This window comes from Hylobates moloch, unplaced genomic scaffold (genome assembly GCF_009828535.3).
Source record: "Hylobates moloch isolate HMO894 unplaced genomic scaffold, HMol_V3 SCAFFOLD_7, whole genome shotgun sequence".
Classification (NCBI taxonomy): domain Eukaryota; kingdom Metazoa; phylum Chordata; class Mammalia; order Primates; family Hylobatidae; genus Hylobates; species Hylobates moloch.
Window position 1 is genome coordinate 44,458,328 of NW_026652282.1, and position 26,690 is coordinate 44,485,017.

General features: G+C 38.2%; 1 protein-coding gene across 1 annotated transcript in view; it reads left to right on the plus strand.

Moving 5' to 3' along the window:
* CLCN5 (chloride voltage-gated channel 5) overlaps positions 1–26,690 on the plus strand; it is a 167,416-nt gene that overhangs the window by 126,109 nt on the left and 14,617 nt on the right. Inside the window, exons 5-7 of the mRNA XM_032756956.2 lie at positions 18,596–18,747; positions 21,211–21,310; positions 24,630–24,817. Of these exons, the coding sequence (XP_032612847.1) occupies positions 18,596–18,747; positions 21,211–21,310; positions 24,630–24,817 (440 nt within the window). The remainder of the gene's footprint in view (positions 1–18,595; positions 18,748–21,210; positions 21,311–24,629; positions 24,818–26,690) is intronic.

The following is a 26,690-nucleotide window of genomic DNA, read 5'->3' on the forward strand; positions in this document are numbered from 1 at the left end:
CTTATTGTCACTGTAAGGATGAAACTCCTTCATCAATTTGTTCAACAAATAGTTTTAGAGCACCTGCTGTAAACCAGGCACTATTGTAGGCACTGGGGATACAGTGGTGGGATTAAGACAAATATTGACCTAGAACTTAGAGCTAGTTGGGGAGGGCAGTAAATGAGTAAAAAGGTTACTTAGTTAATTACCCATCATGATAAGTACTAGGATGGAAATAAACTGAATGACAATAGATTATAACTGGGGAATAATACTTAGGAAGGTCAGGGAAGGTTTCTCTGAGGAGGTGACTAATTTGGGGTGAACATACCAGTATAAAAGCCACAGGTTAAAAAATATAACAAGGAATTTGCCTTGGGAAGATATGTCAGGAAAGCGACAGTAGGAGAGGGCCCCTGAATTTAAAGTTCATAAAGGAAGGGTACTCATGGTATAGTATTTAGTGGTCATCTGCCTACTTCTACAAAAGAGAACTGTGTTAGCATATTGCTTCTGCTTATGTGTAGTTATAACCATACTGAGTCAGTTATACCAGTCACTGACTTTAGTGAAGTGGTCAGTTAGGGGGATTCATAAGCTTACATTGGCTACCTCTACTTAAAGCCTTCTGGTTAAACCAGAGTGGTTAATCATTGTTACTTCTAATAGAAAATGGTATCCGTCATCTATAACTGCAAAGTACTTTGTGTGTTCATGTTGCTCTCAGTAGATGATTGGGGCAAGTGACTATGTATTATTCTCATTTCATAGACTAGAAAACTGAAGCAGAATGAGATTTTGACATTACCTATGATCGTAGAGTGTGTTTTCACATGAATAGTCCTTCATCACTTTTCATTAGCCTTTACAGGAGAACTACTGCTTCTAGTTTACAAGGTCTAACCATAAAATAATGAGGCTGCTTTTCATGAGACACACACCAAGATCAGCCCACTTATAGCCCACTCTGTAGTGATATAACTTTCTTGCTTGCTTTCTAATTGCTCTTACTTTATTTAATGTTTTCACGTGGGATTTCCTAATAAAGACAACGACAACAAAAAGGTCACAATGTCCTTGATATTCAGAGGTGAAACTGCATAAAATACTCCATTTTGTACCAGGCACAATAGCACGTACTAAAAAGATTAGTGAGAAGGGTCTTGAAAGGCAATAAAAGTGGTTCTTGTTTTCCAGATGGCTAGAGGGCTTGATTTATGAGGAATGAATGAATAAATTATGCATGGCATGGTTAAATGCATCTGAGGTAGTGTTATAGTAGTTTGTAAATTAGAAGAAACATAAACATGGAGATGTGAAAGAAGGTGGAGGGAATAGAAAAAGAGTTTGAGTAACAGAAAAACACGGAGGACTGTTCTCATAGTCCATCTGTTCTCACTTGCCTGCCTCTGCAGCATGCACCTTATGGTCAGCAGTGCATTCATTCATTCATTCACTTATTCATTTGATACTTATGGAACACTCAGATATGAGCCTAGCACTGTGCTGTTTTAGTAATGCTCGTCGATTCCCTTTTTTTCCTCACCTCCCTGTCTTTCTGCCTAGTGTGCCTTGCTACTCCCTAACTGTTGAATGAGGAGACATTCCTGGCAGGGACAGCAACACAGGTAAAGGTCCAGCAGCATGAGAGAGCCTTTTATATTCAAGAAACGGAGTCTGCAGATTTGAGGTCTGAGGCCCCTGGGGTGGGAAGGGTGGTGGCAGTTGGAGCAAGAAGGAAGACTGCAGGGGCTAGGGTAGGAGGAGATCTAGTTAGAAATCTAGGTGGGGTCCAGATTGTGTACACTTTTTGACCTCATTTGTAACCAAAGCACCATCAAATGACCTAAAAGCAGAGGAATGATATGATCACATTTGAGTTTTAGAGAATTTTTGGCAGTGTGGAGGGTAGCTTGAGTAGTGTAGGTTGGAGACGAGAAGACCAGTGAGTGAAGCTTGTTTTTTTATAATCTAGGCAAAAGATCAAAAGGCCTGAATGAAGACAGCAGGAATGTAGAGGAAGAAATAAGTTCTGGACAAATTTCAGAGGGGGAACTGATAGGACCAATTAGATATGGAAATAAAATAGAAAAGAGTCAGGGATGACTTCAAAGCCTAAGCATATTATTGGGTAGGCTGTGTTCCCCGATACCGCCTGCTGAGTTTCAACATAACCTACCAAAATCCAGGAGAAGAAAAAAAATCTTAATACTCAAATGTGATAGAATAAAAAACCTGAGGGTACTTGAAATTTACCAAGTAAATTGCGAAACATTTCTATTTGTTTTGCCACACTGTAAAAATATGTCATAGTTTTCCTCCAGAGAGAAACTGGAAACAAAGTAAAATATCTTGGGTTCCAGCTCATGGAGAAATCTACTATCATCGCTTCAGTTAGGCTTCCCTCAAGCTATCTGACTAGAGCAACTGTGTGGATTGTGTGGGAACGAAAAGAAAAGGTATTTTGAAATTAATCATTCTTATAACACTTGAACTTCCCTAAACACTTAGCCTGGAAGAATGGCAAACATTACTGCTGCCTTTTGAACTTAAAAAAAAAGTGGCCCATATGGAAAGCTCTGCAGGGCTATAAACCACATCAGTTTAATATGGTGAATCTTTAAAATGAAACCTGTGATGATGTCCACGGGCTTTAAAGGGTTCATTTGGGTTACTTAATTAGGAAAACGGCCAAATTTTAGAATTGATGTCATCTAATTTTTCCCCCACTTACTTTTTTTTATTAGCTAAAGTACATAATTTCTTCAGATTTACTTAGTTTTTACCTAAATGTCTCATCCAGGATACTATATTACATATTCTTCATGTCTCCAAGGAGCTGAGGGCTCCTCTTGGCTGTGACAGTTTCTCAGACTTTCCTTGTTTTTGATGACCTTAACAGTTTTGAAGAGTACTGGTCAGGTATTTTGTAGAATGTCTCTCAATTGGGATTTGTCTGATGTTTTTCTCATTATTACAACGGAATTTTGGAGATGAAGACCACAGAGGTGAAGTGTCTTTCTCATTATGTCTTATTAAGGAGCACATACCATCAATATGACTTATCACTGTTGATGTTGACCTTGATCACCTGGCTGAGGTGTAATGTTTGCCAGGTTTATCCACTGTAAAACTATTTTTTCCTCTTTCCATACCGTACTCTTCAGAAGGAAGTCACTGCGTAGACCAGCGGTCCCCGACATTTTTGGCACCAGGGACAGGGACCGGTTTTGTGGAAGACAATTTCATCTTCAACAAAACCGGCGGTGGGGGGTGAGGATGGTTTTGAGATGAAACTGTTCCACCTCAGATCATCAGGCATTAGTTAGATTCTCATAAGGAGTGTGCAGCCTAGATCCCTCGCATGCGCAGTTCACAAATAGGGTTCGTGCTCCTCTGAGAATCTAATGCCGCCACTGATCTGACAGGAGGTGGAGCTCAGGCTGTAATGCTTGCTTGCCCTCTGCTCACCTCCTGCTACGCGGACTGGTTCCTAACAGGCCACAGACTGGTATCAGTCCATGGCCCCGTGGATGGGGACCCCCTGGTTTAGTTCACATGTAGGACTAGGAAGTTAGGTTTCACCTCCATGAGGGTGAAATATCTACAGAAATTATTTGGAATTGTTTTACATGGGAGATTTGTCTTTTTCTGTCCCATTTATTTATCTATTAAATCATTTGTATCAGTATGGACTCATTTATTTTGTGCTTTGAGTTATAATCCATTACTACATTTAAATTGTTCCAGCTTTGGCTATTGGGAACTCTTTCAATTGGCTCCATTTCCCTTTGACAAACTCCTATCATTGTGGGGTCTTTTTTGAGCATATCCTTATTTTTTGGCACTACAACATGCTCTAGGCTCATATTATATATTTCCTGCCCCAGTGCTAGAATCAACCATTTCTCCAAGGAACCCTGGTTCCTTTTATTGGAAAATGGTATTAGAAGCCATGATATGGATACTAGGTATGCTCCTTTCTACTGAGGCATTTGTTGCTTCTAGGCCCTGTTAGCCAATGCAGTAAGGAAATATGTGTATTCTGACCCATACATATATATACACATACACACATATCTATGAATATATGTATATATAACCACCTGTATCTACAGTAAGCTAAATATGAGATCATACTCATGTCTCTAATTCTAATCTATTACCACATGGATCACTCTAGCCTCCTCCCTTTGCTTGTCTATAACCTCCTACTCCAACAGTGAGAAACCTGGTTCCTACCACTCATCATCTGTTACTTAACTGTTTACTTCTGGTATATAGTCATATGCTACATAATGACATTTTGGTCAACTGCGGACTGCATATATGATACCACATTTTAATAGTTTGTGGTATAAATAGTACCAAATTTTTACTGTACTTTTCTGTGTTTAGACACATACTTACCATTATGTTACAGTTGACTACAGTATTCAGTAGAGTAACATGCTATACAGGTTTGTAGCCTAAGAGCGATAGGCTATACCATACAGTCTAGGTGTGTAGTAGGCTAGACCATCTAGGTTTATGTAAATACACTCTATGATGTTTGCATGTTGATGAAATTACCTAACAACACATTTCTCAGAATGTATCTCCATCATTAAGTAATGCATGACTCTACATGTGTAGTGGTTTCAGAATTGTTAACCCATACCCTCCATAAGAGACAACTTTATCAAGAGTGCAGTGTTTATGCATCATTCCTTTTGCTTTAATCTTACAAATTTTATTCATTTTCACAGTTACCTGGGTCAGCACTTTTCCCCTTTATCCCTTTCATTGAGGCTGTTTTATAAATTTGTGATGCAGTTAGATTCTTTTTTCACATGCTGCATTCTATCCTGGGATCTTCAATCTCCTAAATGATTTTTTTAATTTGCATTCATTATGTTCATTCTTTGTGCTGTGAAGTTCTGTAAGTTTTGACAAATATATAGTGTATCCACTATTACAGTATCATGTAGAATAGTTTCACTGCCTTAACAAGTCCCCTGTGCATTACTTATTCAATCCCTTCTTCTCTTGAGTCTGTGGCAACCACTGACCTGTTTATTGTCTCCATAAATTTGCCTTTCCCATAATATCATGTAAAAGGAATCATACAGAATATAACCTTTTTAGACTAGCTTCTTTCACTTACCAATATGCATTTAAGATTCATCCATGTCTTTGTGTGGATTTATTGCTCATTCCTTCTTATTACTGAATAGTATTCCATTGTCTGTATATACTACTGTTTGTTTATCCATTCACCTGCTGAAGGACATTTTGGTTGCTTACTGTTGGGGGCAATTATGAATGAAGTTGCTACAAACATCTGTGTGCAGGTTTTTATGTGGATATAAATTTTCAAATCAAGTAAGTAAGTATTTAGGGGTGCGATTGTTGGATCATATGGTAAGACTATGTTTTGTTTTGTTTTGTTTCATAAAAAAAAGTGCCACCAAACTGTCTGCCAAAGTGCCAAAGTGGCTATACCATTTTGCATTCCTACTACCTATGAATGAGAGTTCCTTTTAGTTTGCATCCTTGGTATTGTCAGTGTTTTGGATTTTAGCCATTCTAATAGGTATGTAGTGGTATCTCATTGTTTTAATTTGCATTTCTCTAATGACAAATGATGTTGAGTATCTTTTCACATGCTTTTTGCCATATGTACATCTTTCTTTGGTGAGGTTCAGGTTTTTTGCCCATTTTTAAATTGGGATTTTTTTTATTATTGAGTTTTAGTTCTTTGTATTTTGGATACCAGTCCTTTATCAGATATATGTTTTGTAAATGTCTTATCCTAGTCTGTGGCTTGTCTTCTTGGCTTTTTTTTTTTTTTTTTGAGACGGAGTCTTGCTCTGTCGCCTAGACTGGAGTGCAGTGGCACGATCTCGCTCGGCTCACTGCAAGCTCCGCCTCCTGGGTTCACGCCATTCTCCTGCCTCAGTCTCCCGAGTAGCTGGGACTACAGGTGCCCACCACCACGCCTGGCTAATTTTTTGTATATTAGTAGAGACGAGGTTTCACCATGTTAGCCAGGATGGTCTCGATCTCCTGACCTCGTGATCCCCCTGCCTCGGCCTCCCAAAGTGCTGGGATTAGAGGCATGAGCCAGTGCACCTGGCCGTGGCTTGTCTTTTTATTCCCTTTGCAGTAGCTTTTGCAAACCAGAAATTTTTAATTTTAATGAAGTCTAACTTATTATTTTTTTTCTTTCCTGGATCATGCTATTTGTATTGTATATAAAAAGTCATCACTGAATCCAAAATCTTGTAGATTTTCTCCTATGATATCTTCCAGAACTTTTATAGTTTTGCATTTTACATTTAGGTCAATGGTACATTTTGTGTTAATTTTTATAAAAGGAGGAAAGTCTTTGTTTAGATTATCTTTTTAACATACTTATGCCTAGTCATTGCAGCACTGGTTGTTAAAAACACTGTCCTTTCTCCACTGATTTGCCTTTGCGCCTTCTTTAAAGATTAATTGACTGTATTTGTGTGGGTCTATTTTGGGGCTCTCTATTCTGTTCTCTTCGTCTATGCATCTTTTCTTTTGACAATACCATGCTGTCCTGATTACTATGGCTTTATGGTAAATCTTGAAATGAGGTAGTGTGAGCCTTCCAACTGTTCAGCTTCAACATTGTGTTGGATATTCTAGATGTTTTGCTTTTCCACAGAAGCTTTAGAATCAGTTTATTGTAGCTGCAAAATGACTTGCTTGGGTTTCTATTGGGATTGTGTTGAATCTATAGATCAAGCTGGGAAGAATTGAAATCTCCATAATACTGAGTTTTACATCCCATGAACATTGACTATTTATTCAGATCTTTAATTTCTTTAATCAGTATTTTGTAGTTTTCTGCATATAGATCTTGTATATATTTTCTTAGATTTCGACCTCTAAGTATTTAATTTGGAGTGGGGTGGGGTGGCTATTGTAAATAGTATTGCTTTTTAAATTTTGCAATTCTAGTTCATTACTGGTATAAGGAAAGCAATTGACTTTTGTATATTGACTTTATATCCTGCAGTCTTACTATGTTGTCTTTATTAGTTCTAAGAGGTTGGGTTTTTTCCCCTTCAGGATTTCTTTAGGATTCTTTGGGATTTTCTACATAGACAGTTATGTCATCTCCAACTAAAGACAGTTTTATTTCTCTCTTTCCAACCTGTATACTTTTTATTACCTTTTGTTGTCTTACTTTACTAGCTAAGATGTTGAATAGATGAATGGTAAGAGAAGACATCCTTGCCTTGTTCCTGCTCTTAGGAGAAAAGAGTCTAGTTTCTCACTATGAAGTGTGATATTAGCTGTAGGGCTTTTTTTGGTAGATGTTCTTTATTAAGTTGAGGAAATTATACTTTATTCTTACTTTGCTGAGAGTTAATCATGAATGGATATTAAATTATGAATTATGTCAAATGCTTTTTTGTTGTCGATTGATACCATATGACTTTTCTTCTGTAGCCTATTGTTATGGTAGATTACATTGATTTTTGAAATGTTGCTCCAGCTTTGCATACCTGGAATAAATTCCACTTGGTTGGGATTCTACTTGGTTGGAGATAATTGACATTATGCAATGTTGAATTCAATTTTCTAATATTTTAAAAGGATTTTTACATCTATGTTCATGGAAGGTATTAATCTGTAGTTTTCCTTTCTTGTAATGTCTCTATTTGGTTTTCATATAGTTTAATGTTGGCCTCATAGCGTAACTTAGGAAGTGTTCTCTCTGCTACAATTTTCTGGAAGAGATTGGGGAAAATTGGTATCATTTTATCCTTAAATGTTTGGTAGAACTTACCAGTGAAGCCATGTGGGCCTGGTGCTTTCTTTTTGGCAAGGTTATTAATTTTTGATTCAATAATAATAATAGTGAATACATTTAAGTTCTGCAGGTCTATTTTACAACACAATAATGATAGTTAATAATAAGGTATTATATGCCTGAAAATTGCTAAGTGAATGTATTTTAAATGTTCTCACCACAAAAAATAAGCGTGTGAGATAATGAATGTATTTAGTTTGATTTAATAATTTACAATGTATACATATATAAAAACATGTACACCTTATTTGTCAGTTGTACCTTCATAGAGGTGGAGAAAATATAGAAGTGGGTTGTTTAATTTCGTGTATTTTGGGATTTCTAGCTCTCTTTGTTATTTATCTCTAGTTTAATTCCAGTTTGGTAAGAGAGCAAACTTTGTATGATTTCTAATCTTTTTAAAGTGTGTTTTGTGGCCCAGGATGTGATGTATCTTAGAAAATATGTGTAAACTTGAGAAGACTGTGTATTCTGCTGTTGTTGGATGAAGAAGTTGATAAATGTCAATTATATTCAGTTAATCAGTGAAAAAAAAAAATAATAATAGATATGGGGCTCTTCAGATTTTTCTGTTTCTTCTGTGTAAGTTTTGGTAGTTTGTGTCTTTCAAGTAGTTGGTCCATTTCACCTGTTAGTAAATTTGTGTTCATAGTATTTCTTTATTATCCTTTTAATGTCTGAGACATCGGGAGTCATGACCTCTTCTTCATTTCTGATATGGTAATTTGTGTCTCTGCTCTTTTTTCTCTTGGTTAGCTTAGATAGCAGTCTATCAATTTTGTTGATCCTTCCAAAGAACCTGCTTTTGTTGATTTTTCTCTATTTTTTTCAGTTTTATTGATTTCTGTTCTAAATTTCTTATTGTCTTTGGTTTGCTTTAGGCTTATATTGTTCTCTTCTCCTAGTTCCCTGAGATTCTTTTCTAATATATACATTGAATCCTATAAATTTCCCTCTAAGCACTGCTTTTGCTGCATCCCTCAATGTTACTTCTCACATATATTATATTTTCATTTATTTCAAAATATTTTAAAATTTGTCTTGAGACATTTTGATGTACAAGTTATTTGGAAATGTGTTGTTTAATTTCCAGGTATTTGAGGATTTTCCAGCTATTTTTCTGTTATTGGCTTCTATTAATAGTTCAATTCCATTGTATTAGGATTTACAGCAAACTGGCTAGGACTTGGGCTGTATTTCATGTTTGGCGCCAGAGGCTTCAAATTCCTCTAGTGTCCTTGTTTTTGTCTCTCCTCTTGATTGTGAGTTTCCCTGAGGACAACTCCTCTAGAGAGTCTGTGTCTTGCAGCTCTTTCAACTGTGATTCACTATTATACTGGAGCCCTGTTGAGGTGGTGGTGAAGTATGGGGGAGGTGGTAATTTTATAATCCTCTGATTAAATATCACTGTTTGATGGAACTGTGTTTTGTGGCTGTGACCTTCATACATTTTTCTCCAGTAGTATAGCTTTTTGTCCTCCCTGCCCTCTACTCTCTTCTTTGACTGCAGCATTCCCAATGTGTTTACTTGAAGCCCTGCACCCTGTTGAGTATGTTCCCCTGCTTTAGGTGAGATAAGAAGGCTAGATGGGGTGGGAGTGGGAGGAATGTCCTTCTCCCAACTGAGATAAGGCTCAGGCACAGTATTTTCCCCTGAGGCCTTCGTTATGGAGAAATCTCTGGCAAGTTTCACAATGATTTCTCTTTCCCTCCCCTTGTCAGAGCCAGGAGGGATTCTTAGATCTTCACTGTGAGAACTTGGTGGGGTTCCTGGAGGTAGAGCTTTGGTGTGGGAGCTCCCCTAAGACCGTGGTCCCCAGGAGTTTCTTGTACTCATGCTAGTCCACACTCAGCCTTCAGCAGCTTGTTCAAGTTGCCATTTGTGTTTCTACCAGCTCCAGCCATTTCTACTCCAGGTAAGCAGATCTCAGCTGTGTGTCTCTTTGAATAAGCTTGTCTCTTCAGATTTTGGGGTGGCAGTTTCCTCTGCAACCTCAGTTCTCCAATGAGTCCAAGAAAGATCATTGATTTTTTTTGGTTTATCCAACCTTTTCTTGTAAGGATGAGAGCAATAACTTCTAAGTTCTTTGCTTACAGGAGCTGAATCCAGAGGTTCCCCATTTTCATTTAATAATACCACTTTGGTCCTTTCTTGAAGGAAATATATTTTCGGCTCCACTTTGTTCCAATTCATGACATGTGGTAGAGGAAGCAGTTGCTGTAATGCTTCAGGGGGTATGCGCCATACGTTTCTAAGATCTGGGGCTAACAGGTAATTCAGAGATACTGTAGCCATATGGGTATAGCTCTGTGTAGTTAACCACATGCCAGAAATGTTGGGTCTCAGTGAGATACTAGATTGTCCTGTACCTCACTGATGAGCTGAGTCTTACCTTTCTTTTCTAAGGATTGGTAGCACCATTTTATGATCTTGCCAGTAGAGCATTCTCAGTTAGCTATACAATCAAAATATCATTTGGAATTCCTCACAGATAAGGGCCTCTCAGAAGTCATTCAATCCAATATATGAGTGACCAAACAAAAAATCATCGCTAAAATGAGAGTATGAATTTGGGAGGGACCTTAACATTATACTTGCTAATAGCCCTTCATGTTACAGGTGGCAAACCTGTAAACCCACAGAGATTAAGGCAGTTGCCCAAGGTGACACAACTAGTGAGTTATGGAGCTAGGATTGGAATCCACATCTTCTCACTGCAGGATAATAGGTCTGATCACACTTTGTTCGTATTTAAAAACTGAATAAGCGTTCTTCCTCTCAGGGCTATCCCTCTTGGTGTTGACCAGAAACTATCACCTGCTTTGTCCACAAGTATCCCAGTAATCTGCCTCCCAGAACATAAGTCTGCTCCTTGCAGTGTCCTGTCTCTATTCTTCCAGTTGCATTGCTAGTATTTTTTCTTTTCAAAGTCACTTATATAACACATAAATATGTCTCACTATAAAAGATTCAAACAATACACAGGTTTTTAAAATGTGAAAGTCTCCCCTGTTCTTCCCACTCCAGAGACAACCACCAAAAAGAATTCAGTATGATCCTTCCAGTTCTGTCTCTATCCAGTCACATATACAGACACACATTTAAAAAAAGACATATTCTGCTTATTTTGTGACTTGCTTTTTTCATATAATATGTCTGGAATACATTTCTATTTCAGTACATATCAGTCTACTTCTTTCCTTGCACTATTTCCCTATTACTAGACTTTTATTGTTTCTGGGTTTTTGCTACTACAAACAGTGCTGCAATGAATAACACACATACACTGGTGTGCACAGGTGCAACTGTGTCTTTAAGTAATTCCCACATGAGATATATATATATGCTTTTTTGAAACTAATTTTTCTGTCCATGACATCACACAATTCCCATGAATTCAAGGAGAATCTCACAATTGGTATTTTCTATCTTGAAATTTCCCCCCTGCTAAAGAATAATTGCTAGTCTTGTGTGCCCAGTTTCCTTTTGGAAATTAATAGAAACCAATGTAGACTTAGGACAGAAGAACTGGAGAATTGCTGCTTCTAAAACAATAATTAGAAGTTATTAGGCAGGATCATGCTACCCAGAGGATTTCCCAACACCGTGGTATGTAATATGCATTTTAGGGCAGTGTCTCCCTACCCATCACATTCCCCATTCTCTTGTCAGTCCCATAAATGTGTACAATTGAGAAGGAAGGAATGAAGAACAAGTAAGGGAGTGGGGCACTGTTTACTTTTTGTGGGGAGCCCTCTCAGCAACTTTGTCAAATCTAGCCCCTTTACTTCATTGCTACATTGCTTTCTGTGGCATCTTAGTCCAGTGGGAGCCTGCAGATACCAAGCCAAAGTCCTCATGCTGTTTTGGTTACTTTGATAACTCTGTCAGTTAGCACCCTGGTTCCACTGGTCATGAAAGTGAGTTGAGTCAGGAGCTTCTAGATTTGAGCAGATGCTGGGAATAAGAGGACTACAAGAGATACACCCCAAGAAAATATCTACAACCCGGTAAAGATGGAGTTGTATCCACTGGGAATAAAGAGTCAGAAGGAGGTGTTAGAATCTGAATTCATGCTTGTCTCCACAGCTTTCCCTATGCCTTTCTGCCATGCCCAACCTTCCTGTATTTTTCTCATAACTCTCAAACTTCATTTCAATATCATAGATTTGTTGGGGTTCTTGCAGTTCCATTTCCCACATCCTTCACCACCCCTTTTATTGTCTAGCTCTCAGCAGAGTCAGGATAGAGTTTCTTCTTTGTTGTCCTTCCTGCATGTTAGACACCTTCAAGTTTTAATCTGCTGTGAACAGGAACCAAAGCAGTGGATTGCTAAATGAAATGAGTGCAGGGATGAGATTCAAAACAACGCAGGCACTGCCCAGTGAGATTGGCTGTCAGACATAGCACTGGGGCAATGTCCTGGAGCTTCCTGGTATTCCAGCCGCTGGATCATGGGTAAGTTCAGGAGTTTCTAGGGTAGGGTGAGGTGGGGGAGGAGAGTCCTGAGGAAAAAGTGGTTATTTATCTGTAGCTACTGAAGTATTTCAGTATTTAGCAAACTGGTATGGCATACAGATGCATACCAACAGAATAGCTGCCCTGAATAAGTGTCCCAGGGGTCAAACTAAGAGTATACTAAAGCATAATGTGGTCCTGGATAGATACTATCCAGGACTTAGATGGGAGGGCTACTCCAACAACATTTGCTTTTTGGCCGCTGGACTTAGTTAAGTGGGAAAACAAAATAGAATCAAAATGAAGGCACAAGTTGCTAGATAGAAAGTTCCTACAAATGTTGGTTGATTATCAGGGCTTCCGCTATAATGTACTATCAGACAGATAGGTGAAATGGGATGTGAAAGAGTTTATGTAACATAATGGCAGATCTAGAATGGATGAACCAGTACAAGAAGGGAAGCAGGGTGCGGGTATGGAAGTAAGAAGTGGCATATAATAGGCTCTTAGTATTTGCTGTTGAATGCAAGTAAAGTTTAAATGACCACAGGATGAATATCTGCTGATGTGTGTTAGGCATAATGTTGAATTTTTTTGTACATGTGGTTCCAGCCTTGCAAAAATACAATATATCCCTGTAAAACTGAAATACATTTTTTGAACGGACTATTTTCAAGTCGTGTGATATATACCAATAGCCCTGCCCCATTTCTTTGAATGCTTATTTATTTCTTTAGGTTGTTGCCAATTAGTGAGCCCTCATGCAGCTGTGATATTACTAAAGCAGTACTTCAAGGTCTGTGCATGAGGCATGAGATTTCTTCCTGTTCTTTTTCCCCTTGTGTTTTTGTTAGTGTTTAACTAGTTCACTTAATCAGTTACTGTTCAGCCCCCTAGGTAAATTTCTAATGGCATATTGGTTAGGGATTTAAATAAACATTATTCTCAACAGATTTTTTTTCTTGTGTTTTAAGGGGTTTTCCAGTTTAAAGCATCATGTGATTTTTAGAAAAAAAATTAGCCAGTGATTTCCATAATGGGAACTGAGTTAAATACATTCATTTATATGCCTCCTCATTCAAGCAGTGTGTTTCTAAAGACCTGTTGTTAAGTCTTTAGACCCGACTATAACCCTATGGGAAAGCTGTTTCAGTGTTGACTTTTTTCTCTGACTGGTTTACTGTATGTTTTTCCTGGACTCAGGCAATGCAAATTAGCCTTTTGGGGGCTTTTCGTTCTATCATTCAAGTTGAGATCTAATTGTACTTTAACTTGAATAATTTTTGTTAGAACATTAAGTTATTTTATATATAACATTAACTATGCCTTCAAAATTTGAGATAAGTTTTACTTTTTTTTTTTCTTATAGAGACAAAAATCTAGACTCACCTAAGTACCCCAACCTGATACGTAGGCTCATTGTTTAATTTTACTCTGCCTTCCTTGGCAGCATATTTACATGCCAGAAGCTTAGCTCTTAATGCATTGTTTTTTTTGAAAAGCCTTTTGCATTTTGTTACTTTGTGCATCATTAGTTAATGGGTAGATCATTTCTGCTGCCGTTCTTGACAGTTAATTTTTTAAAATTTATTTTCTTTCTACTAAGTTTTAAAAATGCTAAGAAAAGAAACCAGCTAGATGTGGAATATGACCAATGACTTAAGCTGTTTGTCATCAAGTCAGCTATAGATATCTTGATGAAAGTGTGTGAACAAATTAAACCTTTTCACTGATGAAACCTAAAATAGTAGCAATGGCTGTCATCATCATCATTATTATACATCTTAAAATATATTGTTTTTCCTATCCTAAAAATATGATGAGTATTTTTAAATTCACAGTACGTGCTTGTGTCAATTAACCATTTAGAGGTCTTCATGTGCTAAAAGTTTTCAAAATATTGCTGTAGGGGCCACTGGCATTGTAAAAATTGGGAAATGATCTGGTCAGATCAGTGTTTCAGAATGAATTCTGCTTATCTCAAAATAGTCTATTATTGTGTTTTTATCATAGGATGCATTAAAAGTTGGTAAGAATTTCTTTATCTTATTTTCACAATAATATCAATTGACCTACACTGGGCAGTCTGTATAATGAACACACACTAAAGATGGCAAGTTTGCCAGAGAAAGAATGGAGAGTAGAAAAGAATAAAAGAAATAAAGCATGTCAAACTCTGATACTGGTGCCTCATTTCTTAATCTAAATTGTAAGTAAATCTTGTTTTAGTATGAGGACTGAATCATAGCCACCAGCCCTCTAGTTCTCAAAGGAAGTAACTGTACATGGAATGAAAAAAAAAAAGTCCCTCTTTTGGAAGTGCTGATAAAGCATTTGAAAAACACATGAACTTTCATTAAAAGTTAATAACATGGCACCAGCTATGCAATCCATAGAACTATACATTTTTATGTACCAAAAAAGATAGTATCTTTGCTAAATCGACTGCTAAATACTATAGCTGCTAAAGTGTGAAATAATCTTATAGATAATGTAAATCGTACTAGATAATATAAGTGAATTCTTTAGTGGTCTTCAGATACTCTTACAGGTAAAATTGTGTTTACTAACGAACAACTTGGAAGGAGGCTTTAGAGGTTGGGCACATTACCCTCTTTGAATGAGATAGACATACTTTTCTAAAAGTTTAATCGAATAAGGCAGTCACAGTTGGGCCACAAATGGTTTTTGCTTTTTACAGCAATGTAGCTCATGGCCACTTAATACAGTCAGTTGCCACTTCATTTTCAATCCTCCTCCTTAATGCTAGATTAGTTCATCAAGTGAGTGAAATAATATAACAATGATGAACTGAAAGCATTCAGGTCCCATGCAGTGCCTCACATTTCACAAGGTTTTGTTGTATTAACATTTCAGGGTGTATTGAACCTTAAGAATTGATGCGAGTAATACCATTTCAAAGCTCTACACATAGGGTCCAATTATTATAGCACACTGTGACTGGGTTAATGTTTAACAGTGGCTGTCCTTTGGGTTCCCTTAGGGAATCCTCCCAATTTAGGGAGTTGGGAGATAGCAATTTTATTTTTCTTTACCAGACTGACCTTATTGCAAAATTAATTAAGACCTGCTTTAAAATAGCCTTCACAACCCTTTAAAACCATGGAAACATCATAGTGAATTTGTTGTCAGGCTAAAATAGCTACTTTCATCCAGATTGGATTAATGAGTATCAGAGTTGTTGTTGCTTTCTGCATAGAGCATTACTACTCAGAAACAACTCATTTTCTTGACTATACTCTGGGTTTTCAAAGTGACGAGGTGCTGTTAAAGAACTGACCTTGTATAGTAAGTTCATATGAAGTTTAGTTTTTCACATTTTTCTTTAATTATGATTTGTACATAAAGAAGCATAAAACGTGTACAGTTTAAAGAATAATTATTAAGTGAACACTCAGGTAAACCACCTCCCAGATCAAGAAAAATGACCAGCATTCCAGAAGCCCTGCCCTTGCCATGTGCCCCTCCCACATGGCAGCCCTCTACTTTGTGTAGCTTCTGTCTTTACTTTTGCCATTTCCTTGCTTCTCTTTGAAATGTAATCACTTACATTTGTATTCTAAAATGATATAACTTGCTTGCCTGTTTTTGAACTTAGAGGCATAGAATCGTAATGAATGTTATGTGCATTTTTGTGTCTGGTATCTTTCACTCAGCATTAGGTTTGTGAGACTTTACCCACGTTGTTGCTATCCAGTGTATTTTTTAAAATGCCTTTTTTATATTTGCCTTTTTCCCTTTTATACTTAGGACCCCTGTAACTCTAAATTCTTTTGGATATTTCTACTTTGCCTTCTTGGACTTTCTGTTAAATGAAGACTAAGACTTGTCTGGACCCAGGTTTCCTGAGCTGACCCGACTGCCACCAGTTTGATGGCATTTGTTTAGATGAGACTACATCTTTAAGGCTTCTGTGCCCGGTTAAAAATCTTCCTTTCTCCCAGGCTGGTCCAAAGGTCTGGTCACGTGACTCCAACAGTGACATCACATTCTGACCGCCAGGGAACACTGGTAGTTCTTTAGGTGGCGTTTGTTGCTGTGAAAGGCAGAGAATGCAGCAAGTGCCCTTCTAAAGCACTTCAGACTGGGGCTTCTTTTGTAAAAGCTCCCCAACCTAAATGACCAAATGCGGGCTGCCAAGGTTATTTCTTCCTTGAGGCAGAAAAAAAGAAAACTGTGATTGAAGGTAAGCAGACTTGAGCCCGACCAAGGACTGAAGCATGCCCCCCGGGAGCAGGGGGTCTGGAGAATTGCAAGCAGTCTGTTTAGGATTCTAATCACTGCCAGCTCTTTGAGAGGGGCCTGACAATTGCGTTTCTAAGGAAACCAGACTACAAAGGAGGATGATGCGGTGCTCATGTTACCTAGTGATGTAATAGGATTCTTTCTTTCCTGCTAGAAGCTGTTGCAGATCTTCATTTTGCCTTAATATCCTTAAAGGTGGGGGCCTCATTTGATATATAGTGTATCATTAGATAGCTATCAGACGATTTTTAAAATCAGTTTCACAAAATCCTGTTTTTCCCCTTCTGAAAGGAGAACTCTTAAACCAGAGCAAATTCAACTGGAGCATTAACTGCCTTAAAAAGTAAATATCTGGTTGTTTGGTGTCATGTGTTCATGTCAGCATTGGACTTGAGAATTCAAACAGCTTGCCCTCCCCCACCTCCACACACACATACTTTATCCTCTTTCTGTCCTCATTTCCTAGCTGGCTTCTTCCCTCTAAGCTCTCAAGAAACACACCAGCTTTCATCTTTATCGATATGACACTGACATGATAGGAAATGCTGGGCTGGTGATTCAGCAGCCATCCATTTTACAGTCAGGTACGAATGAAGATATGGAAAGGACTTTGGTTGGGGTTTTAAGATTAACTTGTTCACCTTTTCCACTCCACCCCCACCCCGCCCCCACCCTACAGATGATTTGGACTCTGCAGAGCTTTTTCTTTCAAATGTGCACCTTGCCTGTGAAAGGCATGCTGACTTAGGTATTCAGAAGACTTATAATTGGTAAACCAATTTTAAGTACAGCTTGGGGTGTTCCTTCAAACTTTCCCCATGAGAGTGCTAAAGTTGTCTGTTTGGAGTTTACAGTGAAGATGGGGATGCAGATGGGAGGAGAGGGAGTCAGCTCAGGCCCACTTGGGCCTCCTCTGCAGAGGGATTCATTACCAAACAGTCTGGAGGAAGCCTTGTCCCTGCCAAGGTTGGTGCTGCAAATGTGAGCTTTGGCTGGGTGAATTAAATGATGGCATTACTCTGCACTTTTCCCCAGTGTGCATTTGCATAGATTCCTCAGTACTGTTTTGTATTTTGTGTTTAATAGCAAAATCTTATTCCATCAGATGATGTTGCTGAAATATTTTGATCAAGTTTAAGCCTTGTGTGAGTATAGCTTGTGAGTTTAAAACTTTCTCCCCCATTCCCACCGTTCATCAAACAAATTTTGGTTCAGCTGATATTTACTGATTCTTGGATATATGCTAGACACTGTAGAGAAGGGAACGATGAATCAGATATCGGGCTACCAGCAAAGAGCTTGTAGTCTAGAAAGGAAGATAAAGCATGCACAAAAGTAATTGTAATAGAAGTACCCAAAGCAAAGTAGATAAGGGTCTGTGATGGGTGGGCAGGTGGATATGTTTATTCCAGTTGAAGGATCAAGGAGGGACATTTCATCACTGAATCATACACTGTTCTTTGAATCTCTGCTTGTAAATCTTAGACTGTGCTGACATACTTAGAGTTCCTACAAGCCTGTTACATCAGAGATCAAGTCTTATATCTATTGAAGGGAAATTTGTACATTCCAGCCAACTTAACTCGTGAAGAGGCCCACGTGCTTTATTTGGAGTCCCCAGTCAGGCAAAAACCACTTCATAGGATTGAATTATTGCCTTATAAATGTAAAATGGTTCTTGATGTGTTATGGCTGCAAGTGCCTTTGACCCTTTTGTCTCCCTTCCATAAGCTGAAATACCTAAGCTGCTCCTACCTCCTTTTTGTCTTTTGTTTCATAAATCCTTTCCCATTGCACATCAACTCCTGTCTCTCTTTGTACTGTCACTCTCATCTGTTGCTTTCCATTCACACTGCCTTTAGCCACTCATCATTTTGTGCCTACACCACAGAAACCTCTGAATGTAATGGATGTTCCTACCAGGTGACTGTATTTCTTTATCAACCCCAACTGTAGTCATCCAATAGTTTAAGGGCCCGCCTTTTGGAACCAAAAGGAACGTATTAAAAATGTTAAGAGTTTCTGAAGTACTAATGTCTGTTTCTTGTTCAATACAGAGGACAAGTCGTACAATGGTGGAGGAATAGGTTCTTCAAATAGGATCATGGACTTCTTGGAGGAGCCAATCCCTGGTGTAGGGACCTATGATGATTTCAATACAATTGACTGGGTGAGAGAGAAGTCTCGAGACCGGGATAGGCACCGAGAGGTAAGACAAAAGATGGCACATGGGTGAGTATTAGGAAATACAGGGGAAGAAATTGAAGATACATATTCTTTCTATTCTTTCCTTTCTTTAGCCCTGGATGTGACTGAATCTGGTTTCTTTTGGCAATATAGGGTTTCATTTTTAAATTTATTTTTAAAGACATCTTGCACATAATTTTTTTATTATACTTTAACTTCTAGGGTACATGTGCACAACGTGCAGGTTTGTTACATATGTATACATGTGCCATGTTGGTGCTTGCACATAATTTTTATCCTAAATTTTAAAAATTGTATTTAATGATTTATCTTACTATAGTAAATAGTCAAAAAGGATCCTCACAGCAAAAAGGGATATAAATGCCTCTGAAGAGAGGTGAAAACAAACTTGGAGGAAGGTGGCAAAATAAATGTCAAAGATCTTCCTTTCCCATATCATCTCTCTTTTATGGTTTTTTCCTTAATGCAGGATATTCATAACTAAGAAAAGTAAATGGTTTTCTGTTAAAGGAATAAAAGAAAAAACTCTCAGAGCCCTAGTGTTTACTGAAGCATACAAAGTAAACTCCTTGTGATTATTGCTCTTGTACAACCATAAAACCAAAGTAAACTTATGCTTTCAACTCCAACAAAACCACAAGACCAGTTAAATTCAAACTGGGGACATTAACTTAATGTGATAGGTAATAGATGGTACTTATGGCTATGGCACAGGTTCTTTTGAATTTAGCAAGAGAATTTCCCCACTTTTCTCTTTTTGAAGTACTGTGAAAATTTATCAGAGAGACTTGCCAAGGTCATTTGCCTTTAACTTGTTGCTGTGTATCATTTAAATTAGGGAATCACAATTTCTGGTTTGTATAAGGGCCACGTGGAGAGCTTATTTAAAAAATAGGTGTCCAACCCCAGAGATTCTCAGTAGGTGGTCCTCTGGTGAGTCACTTCTTCAACCCACAATAGGTATAATTTTTTTTTTCTTTCTTACTATTTCTGCTTGGACTCCAGATTTGAAATGGGATTTTTTAAGCTGTCCCATTCTCTCCCAAGTTCATGATTTCCTCCTCTTAGAACCAAGCAAATCTCTTGAGTAGTGAGGTGAAGATTGCCTTTCATTCTTAAGCCTTTCCAGCTCCTGACTGGTTTTCTCACGACCACCTGAACCCAGGAGTCAGGTTGCCCCAAGTACAGGTTTTGAGAAATTCCTTCTTAATCCTTGGATATTTGGTGATTCCACTGAGTTTTCTTGTCACAACTCGACAAGTTGATCACTATAAAGCATTTCATGTTTTTCATAAGATTTCTGCCATTTGGGAACATATACACATATTCTTTCTATCGTATGTATCAATTCATCAGGCGGGCTTTAGAATTTCTGCCATCTGTAATTTACCAGTTTGTCATCAGTTGCATATTCAACATGTTATCTGGATTATGAGAGTCACCTGTGATATGACACGTGCACACTTCCTTTTATATTAATGGTTGCATCTGAGGCAAATTATGGCAATTAGTAATCCAAAACCAGTTAAAGTGTGTTTATCAAATAGCCCAAGGGGGCTTTTTATTTTATAGCATTAACTGTTCATTATCAGAAGGGAAACACTGTCACAGGGAAAAATGTAACTTTGTTCCTTTTCAGCACTGAAATTGGAAACTTAGAGTCATAGGTCAAAACTATTTTAAAAAATGCTTTTGAAATTTTCAGAATAATTTATTGTTTGTGACGTTACTGTAGATAAGGTGGGGTAACTAAGTTGCCATTTCAAAGATAAGAAATAGAGGTACAGAGAAAGGGGAGGTACCAGTGACAAAACTGTCAGAATGTTGATTTTTAAAATGTAGGCCCTGAAGGGTTAAATTGTCAAGTCTAGGACTTAAAAGATAAAACTTTCTGCACCTCCTGATAGCCTTGATGTTACCAGCAGGTTGTTGAAAATGAAAAGAGATACATCGTTGCTATCACTTAGTATCGGTGACCACTGTACAATTAGGGGTTTGTGGGATGAAGTCTGGGAATTTGCCTGACCTGAACCACAGCCCCCAGGTAGGTAGTAAGCCTCAATTTGTACTTTTATCACTCAAATAAGCCTGTGTTTATTTATTCTTTGAAAAACATTGAAACTATTTGCTGTGAGTCAAGAGATTACCCTTGGAATATCTGATGTCCAGGACAGAAAGATACCACTGCAATAAGCAAAACAAGTTGATGCTATAAGAAATGAGTGGCTTGGGAGGAAGCTCTGAATAAGGGACTTGTGGGCATTACAATACTGTAGATGAAGGTGGGGTTTCAGTAAACCTCAAAGTTGTTAGTGAAACTGGTTCAGCTAAAGATTATGTGAAAAGTAGCTCTAAATTGGTCTCTATTCTCCAGTGATTTGTCTTTGTATTTCTTTGTTGAACAGTTTTTAAGTGAAAAAAGGGTGTGTGTAGAGTGTACCAATGTTTTCTCGTTTTCCCCTAGATTACCAATAAAAGCAAAGAGTCAACATGGGCCTTAATTCACAGTGTGAGTGATGCTTTTTCCGGCTGGTTGTTGATGCTCCTTATTGGGCTTTTATCAGGTATGGTAAACTGTTAGTTTTCAAAACAAATCTCCTAAAATTGTGGTATGTCTCTCCCGTAGGTCCTGAGCTGAGTCAGGTGCTGTGTTTTCCTATTTTTCTACCTTAAATGAATTGCTGGTGAATCTTGTAGAAGCTCGATGTCCCCATCTGTAAAGGGTACTAATACCTGCAATTCTTACCTTGAATAAATGAGGAAATGCATTTAAATGCATTTTGTACACTATAAAATAATGTATCCATTTTAAGGTGATGTTAGCCCTTTGGTGCTTATTTTGAGGAAGAGCCCTTCTGTTGGAGACAGTTTTTTTTTTTTTTTTTTTTTTTTTTTTTTAAAACATACTGCATGGGTTTTAGGAGATAAGATGTGGAAGAGGACTTCCTGAGACATTTTGTGGGTGTTTCTTAAACAACTACTCTCTCATTTGGTGATGCAGAAAAGCATGTAAGATATGGCTCATACTCCCAAGAAGCTTATGATCTCATTCTTTCATAGTGGCTGGGGGTGGAATGGTGCCACCTTGCCCTATAAACTCCGTCAACCTCCCTGCCACTCCATATAATATACAGTCTCACTAAAAATGGTATACTTACTGTACAAATACAGCTTTCAGCCAAGTTCCCAAGAAGGTTTCTCACCAGGTGGGTGGAGGAGAGGGCCAAGGACACTAGGTAGAGATGGTAAGAGGTGTGTCCTTATGGCATTAAAGGATAGGGCCTAGGCAAATCTGTAATCTTGAGCTGAGAGAGAAGTTAGGTGGAAACCTGGAGGTGGAAGGTGTACAGTGGTAGTTAACAGCAAGTAGAGGCTCTAGTTTTAGGCTGCCTGGATTTGAATTCAAGCCCCACCACTTGCTAGTTTTGTGGCTTTGAGCAAGTTTCTTAACCCCTGGAAGCCTTAGTTTACTGATCTGTAAAATGGTGATAATCAAAGTCCCTATGTTAGAAGTTTGCTGTAAGGATTAAATGAGATATAGCACATAATAGCACTTATTAAGCACAGCAGACAGTTGCTAATGCTGCTACTGCTGCCGTTACCTAGAGAGAATAATTCATGAGCCATGGAGTAGAATGTGACTGTAGCAAATGAGGAATGGCTTATCTATAGCTGGGTTTAAAAAAATTGTCTAGGGCAGGGATTGGCAAACTTCTGCTGTAAAGGAGCCAGATAGTAAATATTTTAGGATTTGTGGGCCAAGTGTTCTCTCTAGCACCCACTCCATTCTGCTGATGTGGCACGAAAGCAGCCATAGACAATAGGTAAACAAACGAGCCTAGCTAGGACCAGAAAAACTTCATTTGCAAAAATAGGAGACAGGCAGGATTTGGTCTTTGGGCTATAGTTTGCCAACCCATGGCCTAGGGTGTTAACTCTGCCCCTTCTGGCTCTTACAGGAGAGAGAACATGGTCTGGTGTTTGGAACTGCCTAATAATAGAGCGAGTGGTCTGTAATGCTAAGTATTGCAGAGAGGCTGAGGAGAAGGAAGATGGCTGAGAAAAGATTATATGACCTAGCAGTTAGGAACACAGCAATTACCTTGAAAAGCCATCTCAGAAAAATATTAGGAGATAAATCTATTTGGTTTGTGCAAAAGTAATTGCATTACTTTTAATGGCGAAAACCGCAATTGCTTTTGCACCAACCTAATAGATTTCAAGAGAAGGCAACCACTGTAGAAGTTTTGGTATCAAAACAGGAGAGAGAGGAAGGGTAAAGGCTTGAAATGATAACAAGGACGAGGGACAGCATTTTATTCTTTTATTCTTCAGGGTAGGGGAAACCTAATAAAATTTGTAACCAGAGAAGAAAGAACTGACTCTGGGGAGGAGGAGAGGTAGAAGGAGGAGACAGGATTGAGGGTACCAGTGTTAGGTGAAATAAGACATGCACACGTGAGACAACCAGAGAATAAGCCAAACTGTATAACATCATGGTAATTTTTCTGAATCCAGGCAGTAAGAGTTAGAAGGCAGAGAAGATTGTGGACCGGAGTGACCAAGAGTAGGTGTCAAACAATGTGTTAGATTTGACTAGATTCTTCAAGTATGTAAGTAACCTGTGTTAACACTTTTAGCACCTACCACAACATACACATGACATGGCCTCCAACCTGTTGGAATGTAGGCATAATATCCTCAACTTTTTAATGTATTTCTTGTCACTAGGTGGTCAGTGAATATTTTTCTTTCCCTTGTACACACAGGGTATTTTGTTTTTAAGCATTGGAGAGCAACAATAGAAGCAGTGTGTCTGAATGCTGGAACAGTCTGGGAATTCAGGGGCTGTGAATTTTGTGATGGCTTTACTATTTCCCTAAAGCATGATTCTGGGCCATTTAATTTCTTTATGCCAGAGTTTCTTCATCTGGATGACAGAAATGATGAGAAGGCCAGAATCTAAATTACTATAACTGGCTTAACCCTATCAGTCTATTAGCCACAGTGCGTAAGTCCCCAGTTCACGATTCCATTTCCCCATCATTTTCTTTGGTGAATGTTCTGTGTATAATACTGTTTGCTCTTTCTCAGTAAGAAAACTTCAGGATGTTCATGTCCTAGGTTCAGGAGGCTTCAACATGTCTATAGCTTCATCTCACCTTCGATGCACATCACAGTTTGTGCTTTGATAAATTCAGCTCCTTTAGCCTAGAATGCCTTCCTGCCATTGCTCAAATTCCCTTCTCCATGGAGCACAATCCTGCCCTTCTCCCCATAATCTTCGTCAACTCTCCTCTCTAAGCAATCTCAAATAAACATCATAGAATATTCCTCAATGTTGGGCAATTCACATATTCTGAATCTTGTGTGTATATATATGTATGTATATATACATACATATATATACATATATACACACATATATATACATATATACATATATACACATATATACATATATACACATATATATACATATATATATACATATATATGTGAGAATAAAAGAATCTTTAATAAACTTGACTCTTTATGGATCAGTATTCATAAAGTCGAAGTCAAAATAGTGTTTTTGCCCTGTTAGTTCAGCTTAAAGACAGGCCCACTAGCCCCTTGCTCCCACTTAACCATTTTGCTTTCCCTAAGTCCCTTCTATATAGAAATTCCACAGATGGCAGTGTTTAGTGCAGAGATAATAAATGAAAATCAAGCAAACACACAATGAGAAAGAGGTTACAGGTGGAATGGGGAAGTATGTGTTCATCTGTTACTTTGATTCCTTTCCCCTCATTTTCTCTGACAAAGCTTATTCTGATGACCAAAGAACAGTTTCCGAGATTCAGTTTAACTTTGGCCTTTCCCTCCCTCCCCACAAATCAGGTTCGTTAGCTGGTTTGATAGACATCTCTGCTCACTGGATGACAGACTTAAAAGAAGGTATATGCACAGGGGGATTCTGGTTTAACCATGAACATTGTTGCTGGAACTCTGAGCATGTCACCTTTGAAGAGAGAGACAAATGTCCAGAGTGGAATAGTTGGTCCCAGCTTATCATCAGCACAGATGAGGTAACATGTAGTGATGTTTTATGAGCCATTGACTTTTATTCTTACATTTATTTTATTTCTTATACTGTGCTCACAGCAATTGCGGAATCTTCCTTTATTTTCCTTTCCACAGAAAAGGGAACCAGTACCAGCTGCCTTTCTCTGTGGTTTAAGTGCAGCTCTATTTCCATCTCTGCTGATGTGTGGAGTCATTTGACGCTTGTGTTTAAAATGGTTTTGTGTTTGCTTTAATAAGCCTGGTGTTTCTTCTTAGGTACTAGTACATAGTGTGACTGAATTTCTCTTTTTCTAATAATTTCAAGAGAAGTGTCAGAGGCAGCCAACAGGTGAGCTATAATTTCTAATGAAGGACGGAGTGGGTTAAAAATGTGTTTATGCATATAGATTCGAAAAGTGATTTTCCCTGAGCATTGCATTAGAACATTGAAAAAAGTACAATGCATTCCATGTCAAAATAACAGAAACCCAGGAATAAAATTGCCTATCATCCCATTTTGTAATCAAATCAATATTTTCATTTGTCCTTGTCTTCTAGCATATGTTTTTTTTTTTTCTTGAGACAGGGTCTTTCCCTGTCACCCAGGCTGGAGTACAGTGACATGACCATAGCTCACCACTGCAGCCTCAACCTCCTAGCCTCAAGCAATCCTCCCACCAGTCCTCCTCAGGAGTAGCTGGGACTAAAGGAGTGCACCACCACACCTAGATTATTTATTTATTTATTTGTTTATTTATTTATTTATTTTGTAAAAATGAAGTCTTACTATGTTGCCTAGGCTGGTCTCGAACTCTTTGGCTCAAGTGACCCTCCTGCCTTGGCCTTCCAAAATGCTGAGATTACAGGCACGAGCCACTGTGCTTGGCCTAGCATATGTTTTTTGATGCCAAGGTAACTTTGCTTATTTTTCAGTTCCTTACCTTTCTTTTACCACTCAGTTATATGTTTGATCTCTCCCACTGAAAACAAAAGCACACAAAGCAAAAAACTCCCAACTCCCAATTCCACCCTGACTTCTGCCAACAAAGACAGGTACCATCTTGGTTCACTACTCATCTATTTTGTTAGTGAGGGAAACAAGACTAGGATGTATGTTTGTACTTTTAAACATTTCTATTACCCTCCTTGGTCTACAAACAATTTGAGGTGGCATGTGCACACACATACACAAATACAAACAGTCCAGGGAAAAGGAGGATAGGAAAAGAATAAAGATAGAAATAGGAGTGTTTATATACATATATGACTATGCATATTGGCTTAGGTAGAGGGTTCAATAAAAGGGATAGATACATGCTGTATGTTTGACAGAGTTTAGGTCTATGCTTCTCAAACTAGTGTAAGGTCAGCATGCCAGAGGGTAGGTGAAACTATAGGACAAACATTATTTGCCTTCCCAGAGCATTAGTTTTTCCTGAATATTTGGAATTTTTTTCAAAACTTATGTGTAAATAATCATTTAAAAATAGAATGCAAAATTTCATACTTGTTAAGAAAAAAAAAAATCTTTCAGCTCTGCTCCCGGGTACCCTGTCCCACACTCTGATGCCTTTGTTTACTCTCTCCTAGATTAGGAGAACTTAGGTAGAAAAGTTTGAGAAGTCCTACAACTTAGGGTGGGGGAGAGAGAGAGAGAGAGTGTGTGTGTGTGTATGTGTGTGTGTGTTTGCATATTTCCCTTGCTTTTGGGGGGATTCTTTTATTTTAAACATAATCGGCCAGGTGTGGTGGCCTGTAATCCCAGCACTTTGGGAGGCCGAGGTGGGTGGATCACCTGAGGTCAAGGGTTTGAGACCAGCCTGGCCAACATGGTGAAACCTTGTCTCTACTAAAAAAAACAAAAAAATTAGCTGGGTGTGGTGGTGCAGGCCTATA